The sequence below is a fragment of the Mirounga leonina genome, unplaced genomic scaffold (genome assembly GCF_011800145.1).
Source record: "Mirounga leonina isolate KUSES-001 unplaced genomic scaffold, KU_Mleo_1.0 Mir_92, whole genome shotgun sequence".
NCBI classification, from domain to species: domain Eukaryota; kingdom Metazoa; phylum Chordata; class Mammalia; order Carnivora; family Phocidae; genus Mirounga; species Mirounga leonina.
In genome coordinates, this window is record NW_023270852.1 from 7,316,784 (window position 1) to 7,343,951 (window position 27,168).

The following is a 27,168-nucleotide window of genomic DNA, read 5'->3' on the forward strand; positions in this document are numbered from 1 at the left end:
CTCTAAATATAGATCAATTTCTATTTCAGTCTATTCCACTGACCTTCATGTGGGGGAAGCCCCAGAGCACGCAAATTAAGAATGAGCATTTCGTACAGAAGTCATGTGAAATAATCTATTTAACCATCATGGTCATGCAGAATATCAGTGTTGCATGATTAAATCGTTAAAAATGATTTGGGGGTGCCTGGGTGGCTCTGTCGTTAAGCGTCTGCCTTCGGCTCAGGTCATGATCCCAGGGTCCTGGGATCGAGCACCACATCGGGCTCCCTGCTCCATGGGAAGCCTGCTTCTCCCTCTCCCACTCCCTCTGCTTGTGTTCCCTCTCTCGGTGTGTCTTTTTCTGCCAAATAAATAAATCTTAAAAAAAAATGATTTGAAGAAAACTGGTAAAATTTGAGTTCTATTGTCTAGTTAATTATATGGTGCCAGTTGATTTCCTGATTCTGATAAAGCGCTATAGTTAGGTAAGATGTCACCATTGGGGGAAGCTAAAGTGATGAATGCATGAGTCTTCTCTGTACTATTTTGTAACTTTTCGTGAGCTTAAAATTATTCAAAATAAGAAAGTTTTAAAAATGATTTGAAGGATATAAGATTTTGTATTGATGAAATGAAAGGGATATTAATAAGTAAGATATGATAGTCTTTCTTCTTAGGTATGAGGGGAAATGAAGGGATTATGCTTTTAGATTCCAAGAGCAGCCATAAAATATAAGGGGTCTTAAAAAGTAGAATCAGACCTATAAATATAGAGAACAAACTGATGGTTGCCAGGGAGGAGGGGTTTGGGCAAAATGGGTCCAGGGGAGTGGGAGATACATGCTTCTAGTTATGGAATGAATAAGTAACAGAAATAAAAGACACAGCATGGGGGCGCCTAGGTGGCTCAGTTGGGTAAGCATCTGCCTTTGGTTCAGGTCATGATCCGGTCCTGCAGTCAAGCCCCAGGTCAGGCTCCCTGCTCAGTAGGGAGCCTGCTTCTCCTTCTCCCTATACCCCTCTCCCTTCTTGTGCTCTCTCCCTCTTGCTCTCTCTCATTCTCTCAAAGAAATAAATAAAATCTTAAAGAAAAGACAGCATAAGGAATAGAGGCAATGATATTGTAATCGCTGTATAACGGGACAGATGGTAGCTACACTTGTGGTGAACAAAGCATAATGTATAAACTTGTCAAATCACCAAGTTGTACACCTGAAACTAATGTAACATTGTGTGTCAACTACACTCAAATAAAAAGAAAAAAAATATATATATAAGGGGTCTTTCTTTTTGGCTTAAGAATTATTGATACTACATCTTTTGTACCAATGATACAGTAAAGGTGTTAGTGAAATTATACTTTCATTTAACTAATACTACTTTTATTTATATCCTTCTAATATTCTTTTAGTAAGGTAAATTTATTTTAAGTAATTTTAGCCTGTGTATTAGACTAGAATTATTCAATCTTATGGTAAAGGTGACTGGTACGTAATTCATAGGACTAAAAAACCACTCCCAAGTTCATATAGCAATTCTTGAGCCATAATCATTTCTCTTTTTGTGTAGTGCTTTCTCAATTTGTCTCTACTCAAATTTGTAGAATCTGATTTTTTGTGGTATGTGGTTTTTCTTTGGTAATATTTTAGAAATACCAGCTTTTTTGTTAGTAGTCCTCTCACATATAAGTATTACCTACTTTTGTCATGATACTGTACCCCAAACATTTATCAGTTTGTTTACAATTGAAGTTAAAAGAGGATGTTTACTTTTGATTAATAAAGTTTTACTGGGCAGTATGAATTAATTTGCGTGAGTTCATTTTATCATTGGAATCTCTCTTGTGAAATTATCCTCAGTAAGTCATTGACTTAGCCTGACATTTCAAAACCTAAATATGTAATCAAGGTAATGAAATGGAATACCTTCAATGCCATGTAACCAGGGAAAAGGATAAATCCTAAATGTTGGTCATGTAAATAGTTACAGCCATATAAACTGTAAACAGTAATATTCCTTTTGCTTTTGTAATTGCCAAAGGAGTTTAACTTATTTATGTTGTCTTTACATTCCTCTGCTAGTTTCGATAATGGATAAGGTGACAACAGTTTTCAACAGTGCACAGAGATTGGAAGTTGTTAGAAACTGCATCTCATTCATATTTGAAAATAAAACATTGGAGACTGAAAAGGTAATAAAATGCCTTCTTTCCCAAGTAAGCATTCATCATTTCCCTTTCAGATTTACATGTTTAGCTTGCCAAATGACCTCTCCTCTAATTCCATCTCTTTTCCTTATCAAGTGTCCTTTCATTGTTTAGATCATTTTATTTTTTTTATTTTTTTAAAGATTTTATTTATTTATTTGACAGAGAGAGAGCACAAGCAGGCAGAGCAGCAGGCAGAGGGAGAAGCAGGCTCCCCGCTGAGCAGGGACCCCCGACATGGGGCTTGATCCCAGGACTCCAGGATCATGACCTGAGCTGAAGGCAGCCACTTAACCAACTGAGCCACCCAGGCGCCCCTGTTTTGATCATTTTAAAAGAATTGTCTCTAAGATTTAAAATCTTTGCCATGCCTAGTTACATGGCTACCAGAGAAATATTGATAAGTGATTTTTTTCCTTAAACTTTTAAACATTGTTCTTTAAATCCTATTTTGACATATTACTTAGAAATTTAACCTTTTTTTAAAGATTTTATTTATTTATTTGACAGAGAGAGACACAGTGAGAGAGGGAACACAAGCAGGATGAGTGGGAGAGGGAGAAGCAGGCTTCCCACAGAGCAGGGAGCCCGATGCAGGACTCAATCCCAGGACCCTGGGATCATGACCCAAGCCAAAGGCAGACGCTTAACGACTGAGCCACCCAGGCACCCCAAAATTTAACATTTTAAATAAAATTTTATTTATTGTAAAGAATCTAGTCAGAATAAGAAATGAATTGTAAAAACAGTGGTATTCAACTTAAATGTGCCTCATTAAAGCACATTCTCTTGCCTTCTTTAAGAAAACATGTTAAACATAATGTAATCTTAGTGACTCATCATAGCTCTGAACATCTATTACAAGAGGCTAAAGCATGAAAAGAGTAACATTTTTACCCTTATAGTAAATGACCCCAAGCCTTTTTAGGTTTTGACTTTTTTTTGGTTTCCATTTTCTCTTTTGCTTGAAGTGTTATAATAGACTTCCTTTTGCTTTTCTTGCTTTCAGGTTTTACATCCTGTTTCTTGTACCTGCCTATAATATTGTTATACTCTCAGACTTTTTCCCTTTCTTCTTATTTGCTCCTTTATTCTATATTTTTTAGGTTTTCAAAGTTAAATAAGCCTATTATTATTTTATATAAAGTACATTAACTAGGCTCTAAATGGTGAACTGGGAGAGACATTCTTCTGGGTGATAAAGTGAAAGAATTTTAATGCATAAATCTAGACATTTCTGTTTGTTGATCTGAGTCCTTTTCCCTTCTTTATTATGATACTGAAATGAGGAGAGGAGATGTAGAATTTTCTAGTCATAAATTAAAACTGACTAGTGATTAAATAACTTACCAATTTAAAAGAATAAAATCACCTGTGTTTCTTGTCATTTTAGTTTTTCCTTCTATTTTTGCCACAGAGATGTGGCCAGTTATTCGAAGAAGGTATCTAAGTGTCATGAGTGTTTTGGTAACCAAAGTTTTGTTGAGTTTTTTTATTAAGTGAAGTTAATGTTTTTTAACTTATTACATAAATCAGTTCTACTTATTTTTCATGCTGGCTTACAAATAAAAATAACGATAAACCCATCTATTTTATAATTGTTCTTAATAGCAAATCCACTCTTTTCTGGAAGTTTAATTCTAATATCTTTGTTAAATGGTTTATAGGGTGCACTTGAATTTTCTGTGATTGAATGTTATTTTTTTCCATTGATACCTTTTGTTCATTTCTGCCTCTCTTGCCTTAGACCCTTCCAGCTGCATTGAGAGCCCTTAAAGGAAAGGCAGCAAGACAGTGTCTCACTGATGAGCTGGGTTTACATGTCCAGCAAAATCGGGCTATATTAGACCATCAACAGTTTGACTATATAATAAGGATGATGAACTGTACTCTACAGGTAATTTTTATTTCTTTCAGATTATTCCTAATATTTGAGAATACTTTTTATTTTTCCAGGAGATTCTGTAATTATTAATATGTCAAGTTCTTGTGCCTTCCACAGTGAATAGGATGAAGAACCAATATCCATACCATTTCTGTCAGAAACACTTATTACTTGGCATAAATACTGAGTTTTTCATACTACTGTTGTTTTCTCTTGAAAAATACTAGGGTAGAGGAGCCTGGGTGACTCAGTCAGTTAAGCGTCTGCTTTGGCTCAGGTCATGATCTCGGGGTCCTGGGATTGAGCCCCGCATCGGGCTCTCTGCTTAGCGGGGAGTCTGCTTTTCCCTCTCACTCTCCCTCTGTGCTCTGTCTCTCTCTCTCTCAAATAAAATAAAATCTTAAAAAAAAAAAAGAAAAATACTAGGTTATTTTGTTTTTTAAGCAAACTTTCTGAAAATGAAAAATGAAAAGTCATCTTTATGACATTCAGTCTTATGTTACTTAATGTTAGATTTTAATAATAATTTTAATTATTCATTTCAGTCAGTTTTTAGTTGTACTATTAAGGTAGAGAGTAATGAGTGATGGATAATTCAAGTTATAAATGAATTACTTGATTAAGTATTTGCTAAGCATCATGCGTAAAGGTCAAAAAATACTTCTACTTGGCATCAAAATATATATATTATCTTACAGAAATAAACTTCCCATAAAATAGTGAAGACAATTTAGGAGAAGCAAATAATCTGATTTCTCCATCCTGTCTCACATGTGAGATATTTTATGACATTGGCATCATATTCTTTACAGGTGATACAAATACTGTTTCTCCAAACTTTTTGCACAAGGAGAAGAATGTAATTAAATATTAAGAATTCAAAGACTATCTGTGAGACTCTAGAGAAAGTAAACAAAATGCATGTTAAATTCTGTTAGATTGGAAAATGAGAATTACTAGGTATAATTAATAATAAAATTTGTGGGTGAAAGAAGGCCTAATTAAATGGAAAGATACACCATGTCCATGAGTTGGAAAACTCAGTATTGTGAAGATATCAGTTCTCCCCAAAATAATCAATAGAGGCAATGCAATTTCCATCAGAATCCCAACTAGAAGAGCAAAAGCCTAAGAATTACCAACATATTCCTAAAACAACAACAAACTTGGGAATTGGTCCTGTCAGATATCAAAAATTAGTTTAAAAGAAGACATATAAGTAAAGAAAGAAAGAAAAAAAGAAAAGAAAAGAAAGAAAAAGAATACATACAAATGGCCAAAAGGTACCTGAAAATGTGTTCAGCATCTCTAATCATCAGGGAAATACAAATCAAAATCACCATGAGGTACCACCTCACATTTGTTAGAATGGCTATTAACCAAAAAGATAAAAGATAAGTGTTGTGAAGGATGTGGAAAAAAGGGAACCCTTGTGTACTGTTGGTAGAAATGTAAATTGATACAACGTCTATGAAAAACACAAAATTAAAACCAGAACAAGTATATGATACAACAATCCCACTTCTGACTATATCCAAAGGAAAACAGGATATTAAAAAGGTATCTGCACCCCCATGTTCACTGCATTTTTAACAATAGCCAAGATATGAAAACAACCTAAGTGTCTGTCAGCAGATGAATAGGAAAAGGAGATGTGGTATATATAAGCAATAAAAGTATTCAACCATGAGAAAGAAGGAAGTCCTGCCATTTGCAATAACATGGATAGATATTGAAGGCATCATGATAAGTGAAATAAGCCAGACAGAAAAATAAATACTACATGGTATCACAGATATGTAGAATCTTAAAAAAAAAAAAAAGTCAAACTCTTAGAAACAGAGTGAAAAAGTGGTTGCCAGGGCCTGAGGGGTGGGGGAAATAGGGAGAAGTTGGTAAGAGGTGCATACTTTTAGCTATTTGATGGCTAAGGCCTGAGGATCTAATTTAAAATGTGGTGACTGTAGTTGATAAAACTGTATTATGTACTTGAAATTTGCCAAGAGAGTAGAACTTAAATGTTTGTACCAACCATCAACAACAACAACAACAACAAAACAGATAAATATGGAAATCCTTTCACGATGTATGCTTTATCAAATCATCACCAGGTACACTTGAAATATTTTAGCATTTTATTTCTAAATTATACCTCAACAAAACTTAATTTTTAATCAGTTTAAAACTGTAGTAATTAAGACAGTGTGGTATTGGCACAATCATAAAGAGATTGACCATAAGAACAGAACATAGAACAGAGTTCATAAACGGATGATGACAGATAATACACAGAGGTACACATATATGGGAATGTGACTTATGACAAAATTGTCATTTCAGATCAGTGACAAGAGGATAAAAAACTCAGTAAATAGTGCTGGGACAATTAGGTGACCATGTACACAAAAAATGTACAGATATCTCACTGGTGTACGTATACCACACTATACATTAAAAGCAGTTTCATGTGGACTAAAGACTTAAATATTGAAAAGCCAACCTTTACAGTTTTTCAAACAATTTTTAAAGGAGATATCCTTGACTTTGGGGTAGGGATAGATTTGTTAAACAAGTCACAAATAGTGCTGATCTTAAAAGAAAAGATTGATAAATTTGACTACATTAAAATTAAGAATATAGTCTGTGACCCAGTGATTCCACTCTTAGATGAGCTCTTACCCATATACCAAGAGACATGCACAAAAATGTTCATAGGAACATTGTTTGAAATAGCAGAAAACAAAACAGCTAATATGCCAACCAGCATTAGAATGGATAAATAAATTGTGGTATCTTTCTATATTAGAATATTTTTTAGTAGAGAAAATGAATTGTAGCTACAAGGAACAATGTAGATGAATCTTTTTTTTTTTAAAGATTTTATTTATTTATTCATGAGAGACAGAGAGAGAGAGAGAGAGGCAGAGGGAGAAGCAGGCTCCCAAGGAGCAGAGAGCCCGATGCGGGACTCGATCCCAGGACCCTAGGATCATGACCTGAGCCGAAGGCAGATGCTTAACCATCTGAGCCACCCAGGTGCCCAATGTAGATGAATCTTAAAGAAGATACTTTTGCACAAAAATAAAAGGACAATCCAATTACAATATGGTTCCATTAGTATAAAATTTAAAGCATGTAATATATTATTTAGAAATATAATTTCTAATTATATGTAATTTAGGAATACAACATATATGGTAAAACTATAAAGAAAAGCAAGGCAATGTATACATATATTAAATCATCACATTGTACACTACAATTTTATTTCTCAATTACACCTCAATAAAACTAGGAAAAAAGGAAATCAAGGAAATAATAAAGAAAATTACCTCAGAGGAACAGAGAGGAAGGGCAGGTGAACATAGAGATCTTCAATGGTAATGGTAATACTCGATTTCTTAAACTAGATACATGAGTATTCATTGTGTCATTGACCTTCAGGTCTTAGGGTACTGCTATTAGATTTTTTTTTTTTTTTTTTTTGCAGGGCTTATTTTTCTCTTCAAACTCATTTCAAAGGATATTTTTCTCTGAAATTCTAACTTAAAATCTAGCATCAAAAATGCAATCTTGTAACAAGTACTCTGTAGTTTGTTTAAGCAAATTGACAAGATAGGAGATGATTCACCTTTACTGGAAGACATTCTTAGTTTAAAAGGTATTTCATAGGGCGCCTGGGTGGCTCAGTTGGTTAAGCGACTGCCTTCGGCTCAGGTCATGATCCTGGAGTCCCGGGATCGAGTCCCGCATCGGGCTCCCTGCTTGGCAGGGAGTCTGCTTCTCCCTCTGACCCTCCTCCCTCTCATGCTCTCTGTCTCTCATTCTCTCTGTCTCAAATAAATAAATAAATAAATCTTTAAAAAATAAATAAATAAATAAATAAAATAAAAGGTATTTTATACTAGCTGTAATAGTTTATAATAATAGCAATAATTAAAAGCAACCTAAATGTTTACCATTTGGATATTGATTAATTTAATTATGTATAACTATTTGGACTACTGCTCAGCTACAACATAAAAAGAGTAGATCTGTAATAAGTGCCCATATGGAAAACTTCTATTATATATTGCTAGGTAGGCAAAATGGAAGTTACATAAAGTAGATCTAATATGATTCTATTTTTGACCTAAAATTACACATCTGTATTATAACATACTAAAAATTTAGAAGCATATTTGCAGTAAATCCTAAATAATAGTTACTTCTGGTGTATGGATTAGGCACACACACACACACACACACACGCATTGTTAAATTATATAAAACATAAGCATATATTTTATAAATTAAAAAAAGATTCTTTTTGTAGGAAGGACATCATTGAGCACCTTTATGAGAAGAATAAAACATAATAAATTTGACCTAAATAAAGCCACGTCTTTTGTTACTTTGCTGCCCTTACTTTGCTGCTATATTTATAGAGAACAAACGAATTTAATTAACAGATGAAGGTCTCTAGAAACCCTAAAGTTAGGTAATTTCTTGGTACCCTATGACTGCTGATAAAACTACAAAAACTATTTTAGGAAGTTTTTTTTTTCATTAGTACTTTCTGTGCTGTTTATTAACTTAGGAATTAAGTTTTAAGGTTTTTTGAAATTTAATTTTAGCATACACCAATTAATCACTTACAGAAGAGCCAGGTACCCTCAGGCTATGAATATTTTCCTTTTTCATTTGAATAATCATATTTCTGGGGAGAAAAAGGCATGGATGTTTTTTTCTGCTTTCAAATACACCTGGGCTAGGGTGCTTAATATTTTTTAATTCAGTATTTCATAAGTACATAAAAATGGATCCTGTCTTTATTCCAGCACATGCTGTTGTTTAACATTATATAGAGGCTCTTCTCAGTTATAAATGGGCTCACATGTGATATTTTTATTTTAATGGGTTATTTATTACTAACTTGGGATTTGTTAGTATTTATATTCTTGTTGCAACAATGTTACTTGTGGGGATTTAACGTGACATTCTGAACATTTTTTACAAAAGCGTAGAGTTTCAAGGCAGAGAGGCCAAACATCTGTGTTGGTATTTTAAGAAAGAAACCTCAACTAAGTGAACTAATTTTTAGCTAGTGATTCAAAAACTTTAGTAATTTTTGCTTTTCGTGATTTTGAAGTTATTCTGTCCTTCCCTGTCCTCAAGGGAAAATAAAGTGGAACATGAGTACTATAGGGGACTATTTTATTTATTAGGTTCTTTCAATGCCAAGGAAATTTTTTAAAGGACTGGTTTATAGAGGTTATAGATTATTCCTATGTATCATTTCATTCCAAATAACATCATATTTTGGGTGTTTTTATAACTGAGATTATTACAAATCTCTCCAAAAATATTATGGCCTTAACTTTTCATTTTTAGCAGAGACATGATTAAAACTTCAGCAGATACATGATGGCAAGATTGTAGCTAAAATTTGTAAAAGATTTTTATTTATTTATTTGTCAGAAAGAGAGAGAGAGAGCACAAGAAGGGGGGACAGCAGGCAGAGGGAGAAGCAGGCTCCCCAATGAGCATGGAGCCCAGTGCAGGACTCAATTCCAGGACCCTGGGATCATGACCTGAGCCAAAGGCAGACACTTAACCCACTGAGCCACCCAGTGGCTCACCCATGAGCCGTCCCATTGCTAAAATTTTTTAACAATAAATTATGATTTAAAAACCCAATGAAGGGTGTTATGCACACACAATGAATCATGGAACACTACATCTAAAACTAATGATGTAATGTATGGGGATTAACATAACAATAAAAAAATTAAAAAAAAAAAACCAACTCAGTGAAGTCCTCCATTTTTAGCATCATAAACAACCGCGTGCTAGAGGAACCCTCTCACTAATGTAGTAGAAATAGATCTTAGAAAATTTGTAAAAAGAAAAAAATTTTAAAAAGAAAAATACCCATGTGATTTTGATACATTGTTTCTTCTAAGAAGAAAAGGAAATTTCTAACAAGCCCTTCTTTATTCTCAAGAAAAGGACAAATAGGGAAAACCAAATTCTGAGCAGTTAGCAGTTGGGAAAACCAAATTTGTGAGCACAATTAAGCATTGGCCTCCATAGGAGAGCTGTTTAAACCTGAGAGTTTTGCATTAGTCTGGGACATTAGAAGAGAAATAAAATAATCCCTATTCAATAGTAACATGCCCCTCACCCTTGCCTCTAAAAGAATCAATTGTAAATCCTTTCTGGAAGAATGCAGCCCCAAATTAGGTAGTCAGGATTCCCACAGATTAAATTCAATAAAATATGAACTCATTATTTAAAAATGATTGAATACCAAGGAAGTGAGCCAGTATGAATTAATGTCAACAGATACAATCAACAACAGATTTGTACTCTCCAAGACTATATTTTGGGATTATCCAACTTGAATATATAATTAAAATATTTAAATAAAAGATGGAGTACAAAATAAGCCAATAACCAGAAACTAACAAAAATGGACAGCTGAGTTTATATAATCACTTAAAATAAAAATTCAGAGGATGTGGAAAACTCAATATTGTTAAGATGTCTGTTCTCAGCAAATTGATCTATAAGTTGAATGCAATCCCAATCAAAATTGCAGCAGACTTTTCTATAGAGATTGACAGGTGGACTCTGCAATTTATGTGGAAATGCAGAGGACTTAGAATGGCCAAAAAATCTTGAAAAAGAACAAAATTGGATGACTTACACTACCTGATTTCAAGACTTGTTATCAACCCACAATAATCAATACACTGTGGTACTGACATAAGCACCAACAAATAAATCAGTGGAAAGAGCACCCAGAAATAGACCCACATTTATGGGATTTTTGACAAAAGCACCAAAGTAACCCAATAGGGAAAGGGAAAATTTTTGCACAAATAGTAGTGGAATAACTGAATATCCATATGGAAAAAAATGAATCTCAACCTTTATGTCACGTCAAACACAAGGATAACTTTGAGTTGTAGAGTATAGATCTAAACATAAAATTTTAGGGGAAAACACTGAATAGTTTCATGACTTAGGAATAGGCAACAGTTTCTTAGATCACAGAAAGTGATCACCAAAAAAGGAAAAAAAAATATCATTATACTTTATCAAAATTAAAACTTATGCTCATCAAAAGACCCCATTATGAAAATGAATAGGCAAAACTGGGAAAAAATATTCCCCAAATACATATATATAGCAAAGAACTGGTATCATGTTTATATAAAGAACTACAACTTAAGAAGCTGAACAAATCAATTTTAAAAAATGGAAAATTTAAACAGATACTTCACAAAATAATATGTGACTGGTCAATAGCCATATGAAAAAGGTCTCAATATCATTAGTCATCAGAGAAATGCAAATTAAAATCACTGTGAGAGACTACTATATAACCCACCCATATGCTAAGATTAGACTGACAATGCCAAATATTGGCAATGTTGTAAAGTAACTGGAAGTCTTATACTTTATTGTTGAGAATGTAAACTGGTACAGTCACTTCAGAAAGAGAGTCTGAGAGAGTCTTTTAAAACTAAGCGTATACATAATAAAATAAAATTTAAAAAAAAACTAAGCATATACCTATCCTATGATCCAACAATTTCATAATAATTGATGTCTGCTATTTACTTTGAAATGTACTAAAATAATATGGATTAATGGATAGATAGATGGATAGATAAATAATAAAGCAAGCCTAGTAAACTGTTCATGATACACTGTAAGGGGAAATGTACAGGTGTTCAGTGTAAAATTCTTTCAACTTTGATATATGTTTGAAATTTATTGGTATTAAGTAAGTAAACAAAGAAATACGTAATTACAAAAAACTCAGTGGATAGGTTAAACATCAGTCTAGACACAGTGAAAGAATTCTAGTGAACTGGAATATACACGTGAAGCAATTACACATAGTGGAGCAGAGAAAAACAGGAAGATAGAATATGTGGAAGAGAAGATACAAGGAGGGGAGAGTGAAGTGGTCTAATACAAATACTGTTCAAAGTGCTAGTCTGTGACAAGATAAGGAACTTGTGCTGGGATGCAAATCAGTGACTTTGTTTTCATTGAGAAAGTCTTACTATGAAAAAAAAAAAAAGTAAGCTACTAAACATTGGGCTTAGTGTGACTTCAGCTCACGGTGGTCAGTATCTCAGAAAGTAACCAAAGATCCTGCCTTATTAAAGAGGAGAGGCTTCAAAGTCTAAGCCTCAGATTTTGTCAAGGCTGAGAATTTCAGACACCAAGAAAATGTTTTCATAAAAATTCATTGGTTGCTGGGTAGATTCTTATATCGGGCTCTTAGGCTGAGCACTCAGAATATAGGAAACCACAGAGGAGTTTAAAAGTATGAGAAAAAAGGCTTCTATTCTGCAACCCCAAACTTCCACATCAGATTGACTTAATCTAAATTTTTTTTCTGAGGTGGTTGGTATCTTTATTGCTTTGGAGGTGGAGGGCAGGTGCTCAGGAGCTCTTGGGGTGGTTCCGGTTCTTCACCATTGTAGGCTTCTGGCTGTGCAGGATGGTGCTGGCTCTGTGAATGGCATCCATGCACAGATCTGGGCAGTACTTGTTCTTGAAGATCACGTGCATGATGCTGCTGAGGGTGGCCCAGGCATTCTTGTTAATGGTGGCTTGCACATAGGAGGTGGCGGGTTTTCGCCGGTATCTCTACCACATGACCACCACTACGCCTTTGCCCTTGGCCACGGGCCCACAGTCTTGTGGTGAATCAGCCTGTTGTAGCGGAAGGAGTTGTGAGCCTTCAGGTTATTGGGCTCGGTGCTGTATGTCTGCTTGTTCCTCTTGATCCAGAAGCTGGAGCAGTTCCCCACAACCATACATTCTGGTTGGGTGGGCGGACACGGTGCAGCTCCACTCACTAGCATGGCTGGAGGTAGAAAGAGCAATCTACATATTTTTAAGGACACTCATGCACTGTTTGTATGTATGAAGTAGCAAATTTGGGGATTTTGTTAAGTGTTGTAGTCTGAATATGTTCTCCCAGATTCGTATGTTGGAGACTTAACCCCTAAGGTGATGGTATTAGGAGATGGGGATTTGGGGAGGTGATAAGATCATTAAGATGGAGCCCTCATGAATGAGATTAATACCCTTATAAAAGAGAGTCAACAGAGCTCCCTTTGTCCCTTCCACCATGAAAGGATATAAAAAGTCTACAACCTGGAAGAGGGCCCTCAGCTGACCATGCCGGCATCCTGATCTTGAACTTCCAACCTCCTGAACATGAGAACTAAATTTCCATTGTATAAACCACTCAGTCTGTGGTATTTTGTTAGAGCAACCCAAAACAGACTAACACATTAAGAGTATATTAATCAGTAGAATACATTTTACTTACCAAGGTAAGTTTTTTACTTCCTTCCTCTCTTCTCTTCCTTCATTTACTGATTTCTACTCTATACTAGTCTCTATACTAGATATGGAGATACACTTCATACTGAAGTGATTAAGATATCCTCGTTCTTAAGGAGTTCACAATCCAGAAGGAAAATCTCTCAGGTAAATATATATAGTATAGTGGGATATGCACTGATAGAGATTTGTGTAAAACTCTGAATGCTATTAAAGGATTACTGGATTTTGAGTGGGAAGGACATGGTCACAGAAGGCGTTTGTCAGACAAGAATTGAAAGGGAAAGTATTCCAGATAGAGGAAGTTGTTAGTAGGAAAACAAATATAGAAAGGGCCTGCCTGTGTTTTTGAAAACTGAAAAATATTTCTGTGTTGCCAGATGTAGGGTAGAAAGATGGTGGGAGATGAGAGAAGTAGGTAGAGTAATTTCTGGTTAAAGTGAACAGATTGAATATGGACATTTAACCTCAGCCACTACCCAAAACTCCAGTAAAACAAAAGTAAAGGATTTTTTTAAATGTAGAAACCCGCAGGCAAAGCAGGAGAGGAGACAAGAGCAATGACATTTTGGATACTGGAACGCTGCTGTTGAATGACTTTATTTAGCAGACTCCAGACCGCCTTTCCTACCTGATGGTTGTAAAAGCGTTGAAGCAGCCCAATTTGCAGAACTGCAAAGGCTTAGGGATTGGGGACATCAAGTAACCTCTGAAAACAGGAGGTTTAGGTGGGGCTAAAACATTAAAAAGAGGATTGGTTGAAAGTCCCCTTAAGATGCAGGTGGATTGGGGCGCCTGGCTGGCTCAGTCGTTAAGCGTCTGCCTTTGGCTCAGGTCATGATCCCGGGATCCTGGGATCGAGCCCTGCATCAGGCTCCCTGTTTGGCAGGGAGTCTGCTTCTCCCTCACCCACTGCCCCTGTTTGTGCTCCCTCCCTCGCTGTGTCTCTGTCAAATAAATAAATAAAATCTTAAAAAAAAAAAAAAGATGCAGTTGGATTGCCCGCCTAGATAATTTTTCAATTCTGTGTAAACAACCAGCTGCTCCTCCTTTACCCTCGTAGAAGATTAGAGGTTTGTTTGTTTGTTTGTGTATTTATTTTTAAGAGAGAGGACATCACTACCCTGGGAGACACTAGGTCTGGCTGAGGGAAATTCTGGTTTTCTGCAAACAAGAGAGTTAAGTGAATGCCAAATATTGAGAATACCAGTAGACTTTCTGCCTTCAGCTCCCAGAACTCTGGTAACTTGTTCTCAAGTCAGGAAATTGGAAAACAGTTCTTTGAGAAATGTGAACAGCCAGAGAAAAAGATTTTACTAAAGATACTGAGATTAGGAGTTTCTCATCCAAATAGCTCAACCAGATCATGCTAAAATGGAGCTTACAGTCAGCAGACTTCACCATGTACACATTCTTTTTATTTTGTCATTCTTTGCTTTGCTTTGTGTTGAGTATGACCTAAGCAGAAGGACCCCTAAAACAAAGTCAGTACCTACCATGTTCCCCAACTCTGCTTTCATTCCCCACTCTCCCTTGTGAGAGAACCATCTAGTCATCATCCATAATTGTCCTGTCCTTCTTCTTGGGTACATGTATCACTCTGATGGCCTCCGACAACCTCAGCTTTCTTCTGGCTCTGAAACTGGGTTAGCCACAGTCACTACTACCCTCTAGAAATAGGCCAAAGAAATTAAATAGTTTTTCCAAATCACAGAGCTCATAAATCAAAGAGGTGAGTTCTGAATCTAGTTTTTGTTTTTTGTTTTTATTCACTCTATGCCTTTAACTCACCGATGCTGTGTTCTTCAAAACACAATAGGTGGCAATTAGGTGCTCTACAGCTAAATTTAAATTTAGATCAGAAGCCTGTATTCTGGAAACTTGTGGATCTTTTTTTTTTTTCCTTCCATTTTTTAAAATAACAGTTGCTATAGACAAACTCAACCTGGGCGCCTGGGTGGCTCAGTTGGTTAAGCAGCTGCCTTCGGCTCGGGTCATGATCCCAGGGTCTGGGGATCGAGTCCCACGTCGGGCTCCCTGCTCGGCGGGAAGCCTGCTTCTCCCTCTCCCTCTGCCTGCCTCTCTACCTACTTGTGCTCTCTATCTCTCTGTCAAATGATTAAATAATAAAAGTAGTGTTGTACTAGAACACAAGTAGACTAATAAACCGTTAAATAGAGTACATAGAGACTTAATTGGTGTTTATGGGAACTTAATGGGTATCACAAATCAGTGGAGAAAGGAGAACTTATTTAATAAACAGTATTGGGAGAAGTGGATCACTATGTGAAGAGAAAGCATTCCTAGATAGTGACACTTATAAAGATATTCTTCAGATAGCTTAAACATCTATAAGTAATGATAGAACTCCAAAGTTAATAGAAATGAAGATGAATATCTTTGTGACCTAAGGGCAGGGAAGAAATTCTTAAAATTTAAAATTTAAAACATCGATGCAGTAATACAAAGTAAATGTAAATGTAAATACAGGCAATAGAAAACCAGATGGATTTCTTAAGTTATTAAAACATTTTTTAGGGGCGCCTGGGTGGCTCAGTCATTAAGCATCTGCCTTCGGCTCAGGTCATGATCCCAGGGTCCTGGGATTTAGCCCTGTGTCGAAGGTTTATTTATTTTAGAGACAGCACTCATGCATGAGTTGGGGGAGAGACAGAGGGAGAGAATCTCAAGCAGACTCCATGCTGAGTGTGGAGCTCAGTCCACAACCCATGAGATCATGACCTGAGCCAAAATCACAAGTTAGATGCTTAACCATATGAGCCATCCAGGTGCCCCTAAAACCTTTTAATCAATGAAGGACAGCATGAATGAAGTTAATATACAGATAATAGACCAGAATTCTTACTTGTTTTACTATCTAAAATTAACAAGGAAATAATACCTGGAATACACAAAAAATTTCTCTAAATCACCAAGAGTTAAACAGCAACTCCAGTGAAAATTGAAAAATGTGGGTCACCTGGGTGGCTCAGTTGGTTGGGTGCCTGCCTTCATCTCAGGTCATGATCCCAGGTCCTGGGATTGAGCCCCACATTGGGCTCCCCGCTGAACTTCTCCCTCTCCCTCTGCCTTTCCCTGCCCCTCATGCTTTCTCTCATGTGCACTTTCTGTCTGTCTGTCTCTCTCTCTCAAATAAATAAAATCTTAAAAAAAAAAATGAAAAAAGATATGAATAGGCTCTTTATAAAAGAGAGAACTCGAAAAGCTATAAGGATATATAAATTAAAATAATAGCTTTATCTTCTTAAGACTGGCAAAAATTAGAAAGTAGAATAATGCAAAGTGTTGGTAAGGATGTGGCAATATAGGAATCCTCATTCCTCATGCATTGCTGGTGAAGAACAGAGATAGGTGTAGTTATTTTGGAGAGCGATCAGGTGGTACTTAGTCAAAAGGAGACTATGTACATACCCTCTAACACAGCAAAGTCCTGGATAGATGATTGAGGGAGAGGGGGGAGGAGAGGGATATTAAAAGAATTATTAGTAATCCTTTGTGATAAAGTACAATGTTTAGATTTGCCCTTGTCTAATATGTGAATTAAAATAAGGATTTATTATATATCTGTAATTAATTGATGCTTGTAGATCCTTTAGTTCATATATTTACTTATTTTTGAAGAGAGGAAGAGTAAGGACAAATTTGGAGGCCCTGCTAATCTGTCACTGCCTTTAAACCTTCAACTTTGATGATGCAGTTGACTTGCAGAAAAAGCTAAGTTCCATTTACAGAGCTGCACATACACTAGCTCAGAATGCAGAGAAGCTGAAAGGAAATCCAGCAAGAGCTTGGAGGAGCAGCAGACTTGACTGACAAGATAAGCCAGAAGATTGGTGACACTATGCTGACCTCTAAACACAAACATGGGTGCTGTTCCACTCCCACTTTTCAAGTCTCTGGCAACGCTAACTCAGAACCATCTAGAGAAAGGGATTCTAGAACACATGATTCCAGTGTAGTTAAATTGACTGTTCTTCCCAGTCAGTACCCTAATTTAACATGAGATCCTTTGAGGCTGTGAACTCCAGTTGTATTGTAATTCACCTACAGGATTACACTTTGTTACGATATTTAGACATCTCAACCCTGCAGCTACAGGATCTTACTTATTTTTAAGAACAATCAGAGAAACTGGTTCCTTACCTGACCTTATGATAGAAATTTAACAACCTGAGCTTATTACAACCTTTCTCCAAATTCTCTAGTACATTTTGAAACAACGGACTAGCCTCATTGTTCCCCTTATATGAATTAAAATATTTATGGCAACAATTACTTGGTTATCTATAGGCACTTGATTATAGTTGTCTATTGGTGATAATTTAATTGTTTTGCCATTGAGTGTCATGGACTACCAGTTTCTCATTAATTACTGACAAAAGACTAATAATGCTTTTTGTCTTTAATAACTATTTTTATTAATACTTTTAGAAGAGTTTTAGTTTCACAGCAAAATTGAGGGGAAAGTATAGAGATTTCTCATATACCCTTTACCCCACATATACATAGCTTCCCCCATTATCAGCATTCCCCACCTGAGTGGTACATTTGTTACAATTAATGAACCTATATTGACACATCATAATCATCTGAAGTCCATAGTTTACATTGTTTCACTCTTGGTGTTTAGACAACAGTATGATGAGATATATCCATTACTGTGGTATTATATGGAGTATTTTTACTACACTAAAAATCCTCTGTGCTCTGCTTATTCATCCCCCCTTCCAATTATTAATGCTTTTGAATTTCATCGGATCTAAAAACCAATTCCAGATTTCCATCCTTAAGTTGCGTTACTTCTGAAACAATTATTGGTACAGATCAGGAAAATCCTTAAGTAGCACTCTTCATTTTCTGCAAGTTTGTTGTATTATACTTCTCTCAGTTACATCTGTCTAAATGTGTAGAAAAGACCAACAATAATTTCCAAATATTCTGGGCAGTAAAATAATTGCTTTTACAAAAGGAATTTAAAATACTGTCTTAGCTAGTTATATCAGATTGCATTGTTTACTGTAATGTCTAAGGGATATTTAATGGAGATTTAACAGACTGCTGACAGTCATGGATTTGATGTTCTTTGTGTTGACCATTTGAGAACAATTTATGATAAATAGTAATTTGTATTTTTGGTGAGGCAGAAATTTGAGCTGTGCATGTAATGCTATTACGTGTTAGTCAAACAGTAGCTAGTATGTAAACCTTGCTAATCATGATTCATTCTGCATCTGAACTTGACCTTGTTTTCAAGTAGTCATTGTGTGACTCATGAAATTCTGTTTGTGAAATATATAATATTTATGACATATATATTGTTTAAAGAATAGTAATAAAATAAATACACATGTACCCAACACCCAGTTCAATATATAAGATTAACACTGAAGTCCTTGGGAGCTCCACCTCAACTTTTCCCGCTCTTAGCACCATTCTCCTAAATGTGATATTATTCATCCCTTTGCTTTTCTTCATGGTTTTACCCAACATGTGTACTTTTAAAATATAATTCAGTTGAGTTTTGCCTGTTTTGACCTTCGTATAATTGCAATCATCCTGTTTTTTTCATCGATACAATCAGTATTTGTTGAGCAGCTGCTCATAAAGCTCATCCATCTTGACATATAAAACTACGGTTTGTTCACATTCATTGCTGTATGAGTCCATGCTACTGTTGAAGGCTATTTAATTCTGGTAATGAAAGCAGTGTTGTAACTGAAAACACTGTTGTTGACCATTCTTATCCACTGATGCACTTGTACAGGAATTTCTCTTGAATAAACACATAGAAATGGAATTGCTGAGTCAAGAATGTGTACAACTTCAACTTTACTAGATTATGACAAATTGTTTTCTAAAATATCTTTACAAACTTACACCCTTACAACAGTGTATGAGAGTTACTGTGACTTTATTAATTTTAAATTCTACCGGTCTGGTGATTGTTAAAGGGTATATCACTGTAGTTATAATTTGCATTTCCTTAATAACTAATAAAATGGAACAGTTTTTCATGTTTATTAGCTTTGTATATTTTCTATGTAAGGAAATGCCTATTTGCTTCTTTTGCCCTTTTCTTCTTTTGCATTATCTTTTTCTCATTGATTTATGAATCTGAATTTATGAATCTGAATGCCAAGCTTTTCATGTTGCAGGTATTGCTTCCTAGTTTGTGGTTTTCTTTCTGATAATTTTTGGTGAATGTAAGTTTTTTATTTTAATATAATCAGTTTCATTAATTGTTTCCTTTATGGTTTGTACTTTTTTATGTCTTGTGCAAGAAAACCTTTCCTACTGTGAGGTCATAAAGATATTCTTATATCCTCATAAAAAATTTAATAATTTTACCTTTCATATTTAAGTCCTTAATCTATCTAAAATTGATTTTTTTTTGTGAACCTGTATGAAGTAGAGATCCAGTTTATTTTTTTCCGAATGTATAATCAATTACCTGCAGAACTATTTATATAATAGTATATCCTTTTTCCAATGATTTGGTGTGACCCCCTTTTCATACATCACATTTCTATAAATATTGGGTCTGTTCAGAATTTCTGATTTGTAAATCTGTTTGCCTATTTTCACAAAAGCATTTTAAAGTCTTTTTTAAAAAAATATTTTATTTATTTTGAGAGAGAGAACACATGAGAGAGAGAGCATGAGCAGGGGGAGGGGCAAAGGGAGAAACAGACTCCCCACTGAGCAGGGAGCCCTATTGGGACTCATTCCCAGGACCCCCGGATCATGACCTGAGCCAAAGGCAGACATTTAACAGACTGAGCCACCCACGTGCCCAAAAGCATCATATAGCCTTAAAGTTTTATAATGAAAATGAATTTAAAATCTGTGAGACAAGTCCCCATGCTTTATCTTCCTAAGGAATATCTTGCCTATTCTTTGCCCTTTGCTTTTCTATATAATTTTAAGAATCACCTTACTGAATTCCATGAGAAACTCTAGTGGGACTTTGATTAAAATTATGTTGAATTTGTAGGCTAATTTAGGGAGGAACTAACATATTCACAAGTCTTTCTCTCCATAAATATAGTATATTTCTTAATGTATATAGGCCTTTACTGTGTTTTAGTAACTTTTTTGCATTTTATTTTATTGTTAAATGCTTCTTTTAAAAGTTTTAATTTTAATTCCAGTTAGTTAACGTACAGTGTAATATTAGTTTCACTTGTACAATATAGTGATTCAGCAATTCCAACATCACCCAGTGTTCATCACAAGTTCACTCCTTAATCCCTGTCACCTATTTAACCCATCTCCCCACCCACTTCCCTTCTGGTGACCATCAGTTTGTTCTCCATAATTAAGAGTCAGTTTCTTCATTGCTCTCTCTCTGTCTCTGTCTCTGTCTCTCTTTCCCCTGTGCTCATTTGTTTTGGTTCTTAAATTCCACATAAGAGTGAAATCATATGGTGCTTGTCTTTCTCGGACTTACTTCACTTAGCATTATACTCTCTAGCTCCATCCATGTTGTTGCAAATGGCAAGATGTCATTCTTTTTTAATAGCTGAATAATATTCCATTGTATAAATATACCATATTTTCTTTATCCATTCATCTATGAATGGACACAGGCTGCTTCCATTGTAAATAATGCTGATATAAGCATAGAGGTGCATGTATCCCTTTGAATTAGTGTTTTTGCATCCTTTGGGTAAATACCCAGGAGTGCAATTGTTAAATCATAGAGTAATTCTATTTTTAAATTTTTGAGGAAATTCCATAATGTTTTCCAGCGTGGCTGCACCAGTTTGCATTCTCACCAACAGTGCACAAGGGTTCCTTTTTCTCCACATCCTGGTCAACACCTCTTGTTTCTTGTGTATTTGATTTTAGCCATTCTTACAGGTGTGAGGTGATACCTCGTTGTGGTTTTGGTTTACATTTCCCTGATGGAAAGTGATGGTGAACATCTTTTTCATGTCTGTTGGTCATCTATATGTCTTCTTTGGAGAAATGTCTGTTCATGTCTTGTGCCCATTTTTTAATTGAATTATTTGGGCGGGGTGTTGAGTTTTGTGAGTTATTTATATATTTTGGATGGTAACCCTTTATCAGATATATCATTTGCAAATATCTTCTCCTACTCTGTAGTTGGCCTTTCAATTTTGATTGATCTGTTTTAATAACATTTTATTATTTTCTCCATGACAGTCTTTATACATCTTTTGTTAGATCTATTCCTGGTTACACTATCATTTTGTTTTTACTGTTGTTGCTATTGTAAATGGTATCTTTAAAAATTACATATCCTAATTGCTTTTGTCTGATGTATAGAAATATAGTAAGTTTATTAATGTTGCAGACTTCATTGTAAATAATAATTTGTCTGCATATTCTTTGTAGTTCTTTATACTGATAATTATATCATCCGGTATCATCCATGTCATCTAGTAGTTCTTTTTACCTTGTTTTCCAAACTTTATTCGGTTCTTTCTTTTTCTTATTGTGTAGCAAGCATTTGTAGTGTAACATTAAATAGAAGTGATAGAATCTTTCTTTTAAAGTTTAATCATTGAACTTTATCTTTGCTAAAGGTTTTTTTTAACAGCATTTAATATTTTATTGTATTTTTAATTTATCGCTATTATTTTTAACATACAGTGTTATATTAGTTTCAGGTGTACAATACAGTGATTCAACACTTACATACAACACCTGGTGCTCATCAAGTTTTGTTAGATGTCATATATCAGGTTAAAAAGTCCTCTTCCAAAACAAACAAAAATACCTAATTAAAGATCATACAGTATGGAAAAAAGTCCTCTTCCTTTCTTGGTTTGTTAAGAGTTTTTCTCATTAATACATGTTGAGTTTCATGAAATACTTTCTCTGCAAATATCAATTGTTTTCATGAAATATTGAATTTGATATGTTAGGAATTTTTCCCATGATTGTTTCCATCATTTGAGATTAGCCTATTATTTCTCATAATGTTTTTGACTGGTATTGGAGCAAGCTTATACTTAGTGTCAGAAAATGAAGTAGAGGGGCACCTAGGTGGCTCAGTCTGTTAAGTATCTGACTTTGGCTCAGTTCATGATCTCAGGGTCCTGGGATCGAGCTCTGCCTCAGCTCCCCACTTAGCAGGGGGTCTGCTTCTCTCTCTTCCTCTGCCCCTACCCTCCCTCTTGCATCCACTCTCTCGCTCTCTCTCAAATAAATAAATAAAATCTTTTTTAAAAAAAGAAAATGAGGTAGAGATTGTTCCTCTGTGTCTCCTATCTGAAAGGGTGAAGGTTAGATTGAAATAGTATGTTCCTTAAAAGTTTGTTAGAACTCAGCAGTAAAGCCATCTAAACCTAGTGTTCTCTTTGTAGGAATACTTTAAATTTCCAATTATAGACTATTCAGATTAGTAATTTTTCCTTGAGTTTATTTGGTAATTTTTTCCTAGGAATTTGTCTGTTGTGGATTTCTTCCTTTTTAAAATTGGTTTTGCCAATTTTATTACTCTAGAAACCCTTTGCTTTTTAAAAAAAATTTTAATTCCAATATAGTTAACATATAGTTATATTAGTTTCAGGTGTACAATATAGTGATTCATCAATTCTATACATTACTCAGTGCTCATCATGATAAATGTACTCTTAATCTCCATCACCTATTTCACCCATCCCCCCACTCACCTCCCCTCTGATATGCTTTATTTTAAACAAGTACCCTCAGTTAAAGTTATTATTTTTTTTCAACAAGAACATTTTTTACTTGAAGTATGTTCAGAATACATGGTTCTAAAAGATATATAAAAAACATTCCAGCCAAGAAAATAGAATACACATTTTCTTCTAGTACACACAAAAGAATCCCTTGGTTAAATCACATAAAAAGAGACATAACAAATATTACAAATTTAAAAAGATTGAAATCTTTTGTTTTCCAACCACAAGCGTACAAAACTAAAGATCAATGATAAAACAAAGCTGGAAAATCTACAACATAAATACTAAATATTTAATATGTAAATATTAAAGAACATACTACTGCATAAGCAATGGGCCAAATAAGAAATCAAGCAGCAAATCAAAATAATCTCAAATGAAGAAGAAAACACAATATTCTAAAACCTGGGATGCAGCAAAAGCAGATGTTAGACTGAAATTCATGCTATAAATTCTTGTATTAAGAATAAAAGTAGGGCACCTGGGTGGCTCAGATGGTTAAGCGTCTGCCTTCGGCTCAGGTCATGGTCCCGGAGTCCTGGGATCGAGTCCCGCATCGGGCTCCCCGCTCTGCGGGAAGTCTCCTTCTCCCTCTGCCTCTCTCTCTCTCTCATGAATAAATAAACAAAATCTTTAAAAAAAAAAAAAGAATAAAAGTAAAAATAAACAGCTTAACACTACACCACAAGGAACTAGAAAAAAGAAAGGTGAAATTTAGTAGAGGAAGGAAATAACAAAAATCAGAAATAAATAAAATAGAGACCAGAATAAACAATAACCTAACATTGAAAGTAATGACAATTTTTCCAAGAAACTAAACAAAATTGGTAATGCTTTAACTACATTAACTAAGAAAAAAGAGGAAGAGGACTCAAAAACCAAAGTGAGAAATGGAAGAGTAAATAATACAACAGATAACCACAGAAATACATAGTGTGATAAAAGATTACTATAAATAGGGCACCTGGGTGGCTCAGTCGGTTAAGCGACTGCCTTCGGCTCAGGTCATGATCCCAGGGTCTTGGGATCGAGTCCCACATTGTGCTCCCTGCTCAGCGGGAAGCCTGCTTCTCCCTCTCCCACTCCCCCTGCTTGTGTTCCCTCTCTCGCTGTCTCTCTCTGTCAAATAAATAAACAAAATCTTTAAAAAAAAAAAGATTACTATAAATAATTATATACCAACAAATCAGATAACTTAGGAAAAAAAAAAAAACAGTTCCTAAAAATGCACAAGTTACCAAGATTGAATCATAAATCTTAAATCTTCTAGGAAATCTTCTTAGACCAATAACTAGAATGAAAAGCAGATTAGGAATCAAAAATCTCATAGCACAGAAAAGCCCAAGACCACATGGTTTCACTGGTAAATTCTACCAAACATTTCAAAGAAATAATGACAATCTTTATTGGAATCTTACAAATAATGGAATAGAGGGAAGACACTCAAAATCATTCCATCAGGCCAGTACTACCCCGATACCACAGCAAGATAAAAACAAGAACAAAAAAGTTTAGTTTGTCTGATAGAAGTATGCTATTCTGGCCTTCATTTGACATCCATTTGCATGATAAATGTTTCTCCACCCCCTCAGTTTCAATCTGCAGGTATCTTAAGGTCTAATATGAGTCTCTTATAGGCAGAATAGATGGGTCTTGTTTTTTAATCCATTCTGACACCCTGTGTCTTTTGATTGGAGCGTTTAGTCCATTTACAGTAAAAGAAATTATTGTTATATATGTATGTATTGTCATTTTATTACTTGTTTTGTTGTTTCTGGAGATTTTCTCTGATCCTGTCTTGCCTTTGTCATTTTTTTTCTCTCTTTTGCACTCAAAGTGTCCCCTTTAATATTTCTTGCAGGGTTGGTTTAATGGTCATGAATTCCTTTAGTTTTTGTTAGTCTGGGAAACTCTTCTCGTTTCTTCTATTCTGAATGATAGCCTTTCTGGATAGAGTATTCTTGGCTGCAGATTTTTCCCACTCAGCACTTTGAATATATCATGCCACTCTTTCTGTGACCCCGAGGGTCCTGAGACCACACTGTCCCAGTGAGGGTTCCACCCTGTTTAGCCACTGGAGTGACATCCCTCAGCAGAGCCAACTTCTAAAAGTTCTGATTTTTGTGATCTGCTGCTCTATCACTTGCCAGTAGCGGCAGATGGAGGCCCCCTCCCTGCTGTCTATCTTCCTGAATATCGCCTTGGATTCTCTTCTCCGCATGTCCTACCTTCCAGAAAGTGGTCACTTTTCAGAGAGTTGCTGCTATTCTTTTCTTCAATCTCCTGTTGAGTTCGTAGGTGTTCAGAATGGTTTGATCCCTATCTAGCTGAATTCCTGGGACCAGACGAAATTTAGGTCTCCTACTCCTCTGCCATCTTGCTCCCAACCAGACCATGTTTTGACTTTATTCCTTTGTTCACCCAGGATTCTTGTTCTGGAATGCCCATTACCCTCTGATTTCCCCCAAATCTGGTGAACATATCATTTAAGTCTCATTAACATAACAATAAAAAATAAATAAAAATAAAAATAAAAAATAAGCCTCAGCTCAACTTGTATCTTTCATGCCATGCTCAGATAGAAATGGCTGCTATCCTCGTCTCCTTTATACTCTTAACATAGCACTGATAATACTCTTTTGTAACATTTTAAACATATAATACACTGAACTCTTGGTACATAATAAATGGAACATGTTTCAAGTGTCCAACTTGATAACATTTTTAACATGTGTGTACACCTATGAAACCATTACTACACTAAAGATAATGAACTTCACCCCCAAGTTTGTTGGTACCTCTTTGTAACTCTTCTGTCTTCTCTTTTCTAAACCCTACCTCCCACCCATCCTCAGGCAACCACTAATCTTTTTGTCACTATGGATTAGTAAGCATTTTCTAAATTTTATATAAATGGGATCATGGTATGGAATTATGCAGTCTTTTCTTGTCTGCTTTTTTTTACTCAAATAATCATTTTGAGATTCATCTGCTTTGTATCATGTATCAGTAATTCATTCCTTTTTTATTAGTGAGTAGTACTCCATTACATAGATATACATTTTTTATATAAAAAATTTATATAAAATTTATATATTTTATATAAAAAATATACATTTTTTAATCCATCCACCTATTGATGAGTACTTGGTTTGTTTCCACTTGGAGGCTTTTACAAATAAAGGTACTCTGAACATTCATGTACAAGTCTTTAATGGACATATACATTCATTTATATTGGGTAAAATCACAGTAGTAGAATGGCTGGATTTTGTAGTTGGTGTATGTTTAACTTTTTAAGAAATGGCCAAGCTGTTTTTCAAGTGTCTACATCATTTTTCATTTCCACCACAAGTGTAGGAGAGGTCCATTGTCTCCATATCCTTTCTAACTCTTAAAATGGTCAGTCTTTTTAGTTGTAGTCATCCTAATAGGTGTGTAGTGGTATCTCACGTGGTTTTAATTTGTATTTCCCTAATGACTAATAATACTGACCATCTTTACTTGTTATCTGTTATATCTTCTTTGTCAAGTGTCTATTCAAATTTTTTGTCCATTTTTAATTGAGTTGTTAGTTTTCTTATTGCTGAGTTTGGAAAGATTTTTCTCCATTCTGGATACAAGTCCTTTATCAGATATATGATTTTAAATATTTTCTTTCAGATACTTTTTATTCTCTGAGCAGTGTCTTTTGAAAATCAGAATTTTAGTTTTGGGTTTTTGTTTTTCATGAAGTCCATTTTATCACTTTGTTCTTTATAGATATATATGCTTTCAGTATTCCTAAGAAGTCTTTTCTAAACCCCAGGTGACAAGTTTTTTCCTTTTTTTTTTTTTTTCCTAAAAATAGATGCAGGTTTTATATTTAGGTCTGTGATTTGTTTTGAGTTTATTGTCTTAAATGGTACAAGATGTGGAATCCAAGTTCAGTTTTTAACAAAGAGATATCAAATTGTAGGATTATTTGTTGAAAACATTATCCTTTTTTATTGAATTGGCTTTGCACTTTTGGGAAAAACCAGTTATTCATATTTGTG

The 27,168-nt window shown here is 35.0% G+C and overlaps 1 protein-coding gene across 4 annotated transcripts in view; it reads left to right on the top strand.

Annotated features, from left to right (window-relative positions):
• SBF2 (SET binding factor 2) overlaps positions 1-27,168 on the top strand; it is a 466,008-nt gene that overhangs the window by 293,332 nt on the left and 145,508 nt on the right. For all 4 annotated transcript variants that reach the window (XM_034995316.1, XM_034995317.1, XM_034995318.1 and 1 more), the window contains 2 exons: positions 2,064-2,173; positions 3,936-4,085. In XM_034995316.1, the coding sequence (XP_034851207.1) occupies positions 2,064-2,173; positions 3,936-4,085 (260 nt within the window). The remainder of the gene's footprint in view (positions 1-2,063; positions 2,174-3,935; positions 4,086-27,168) is intronic.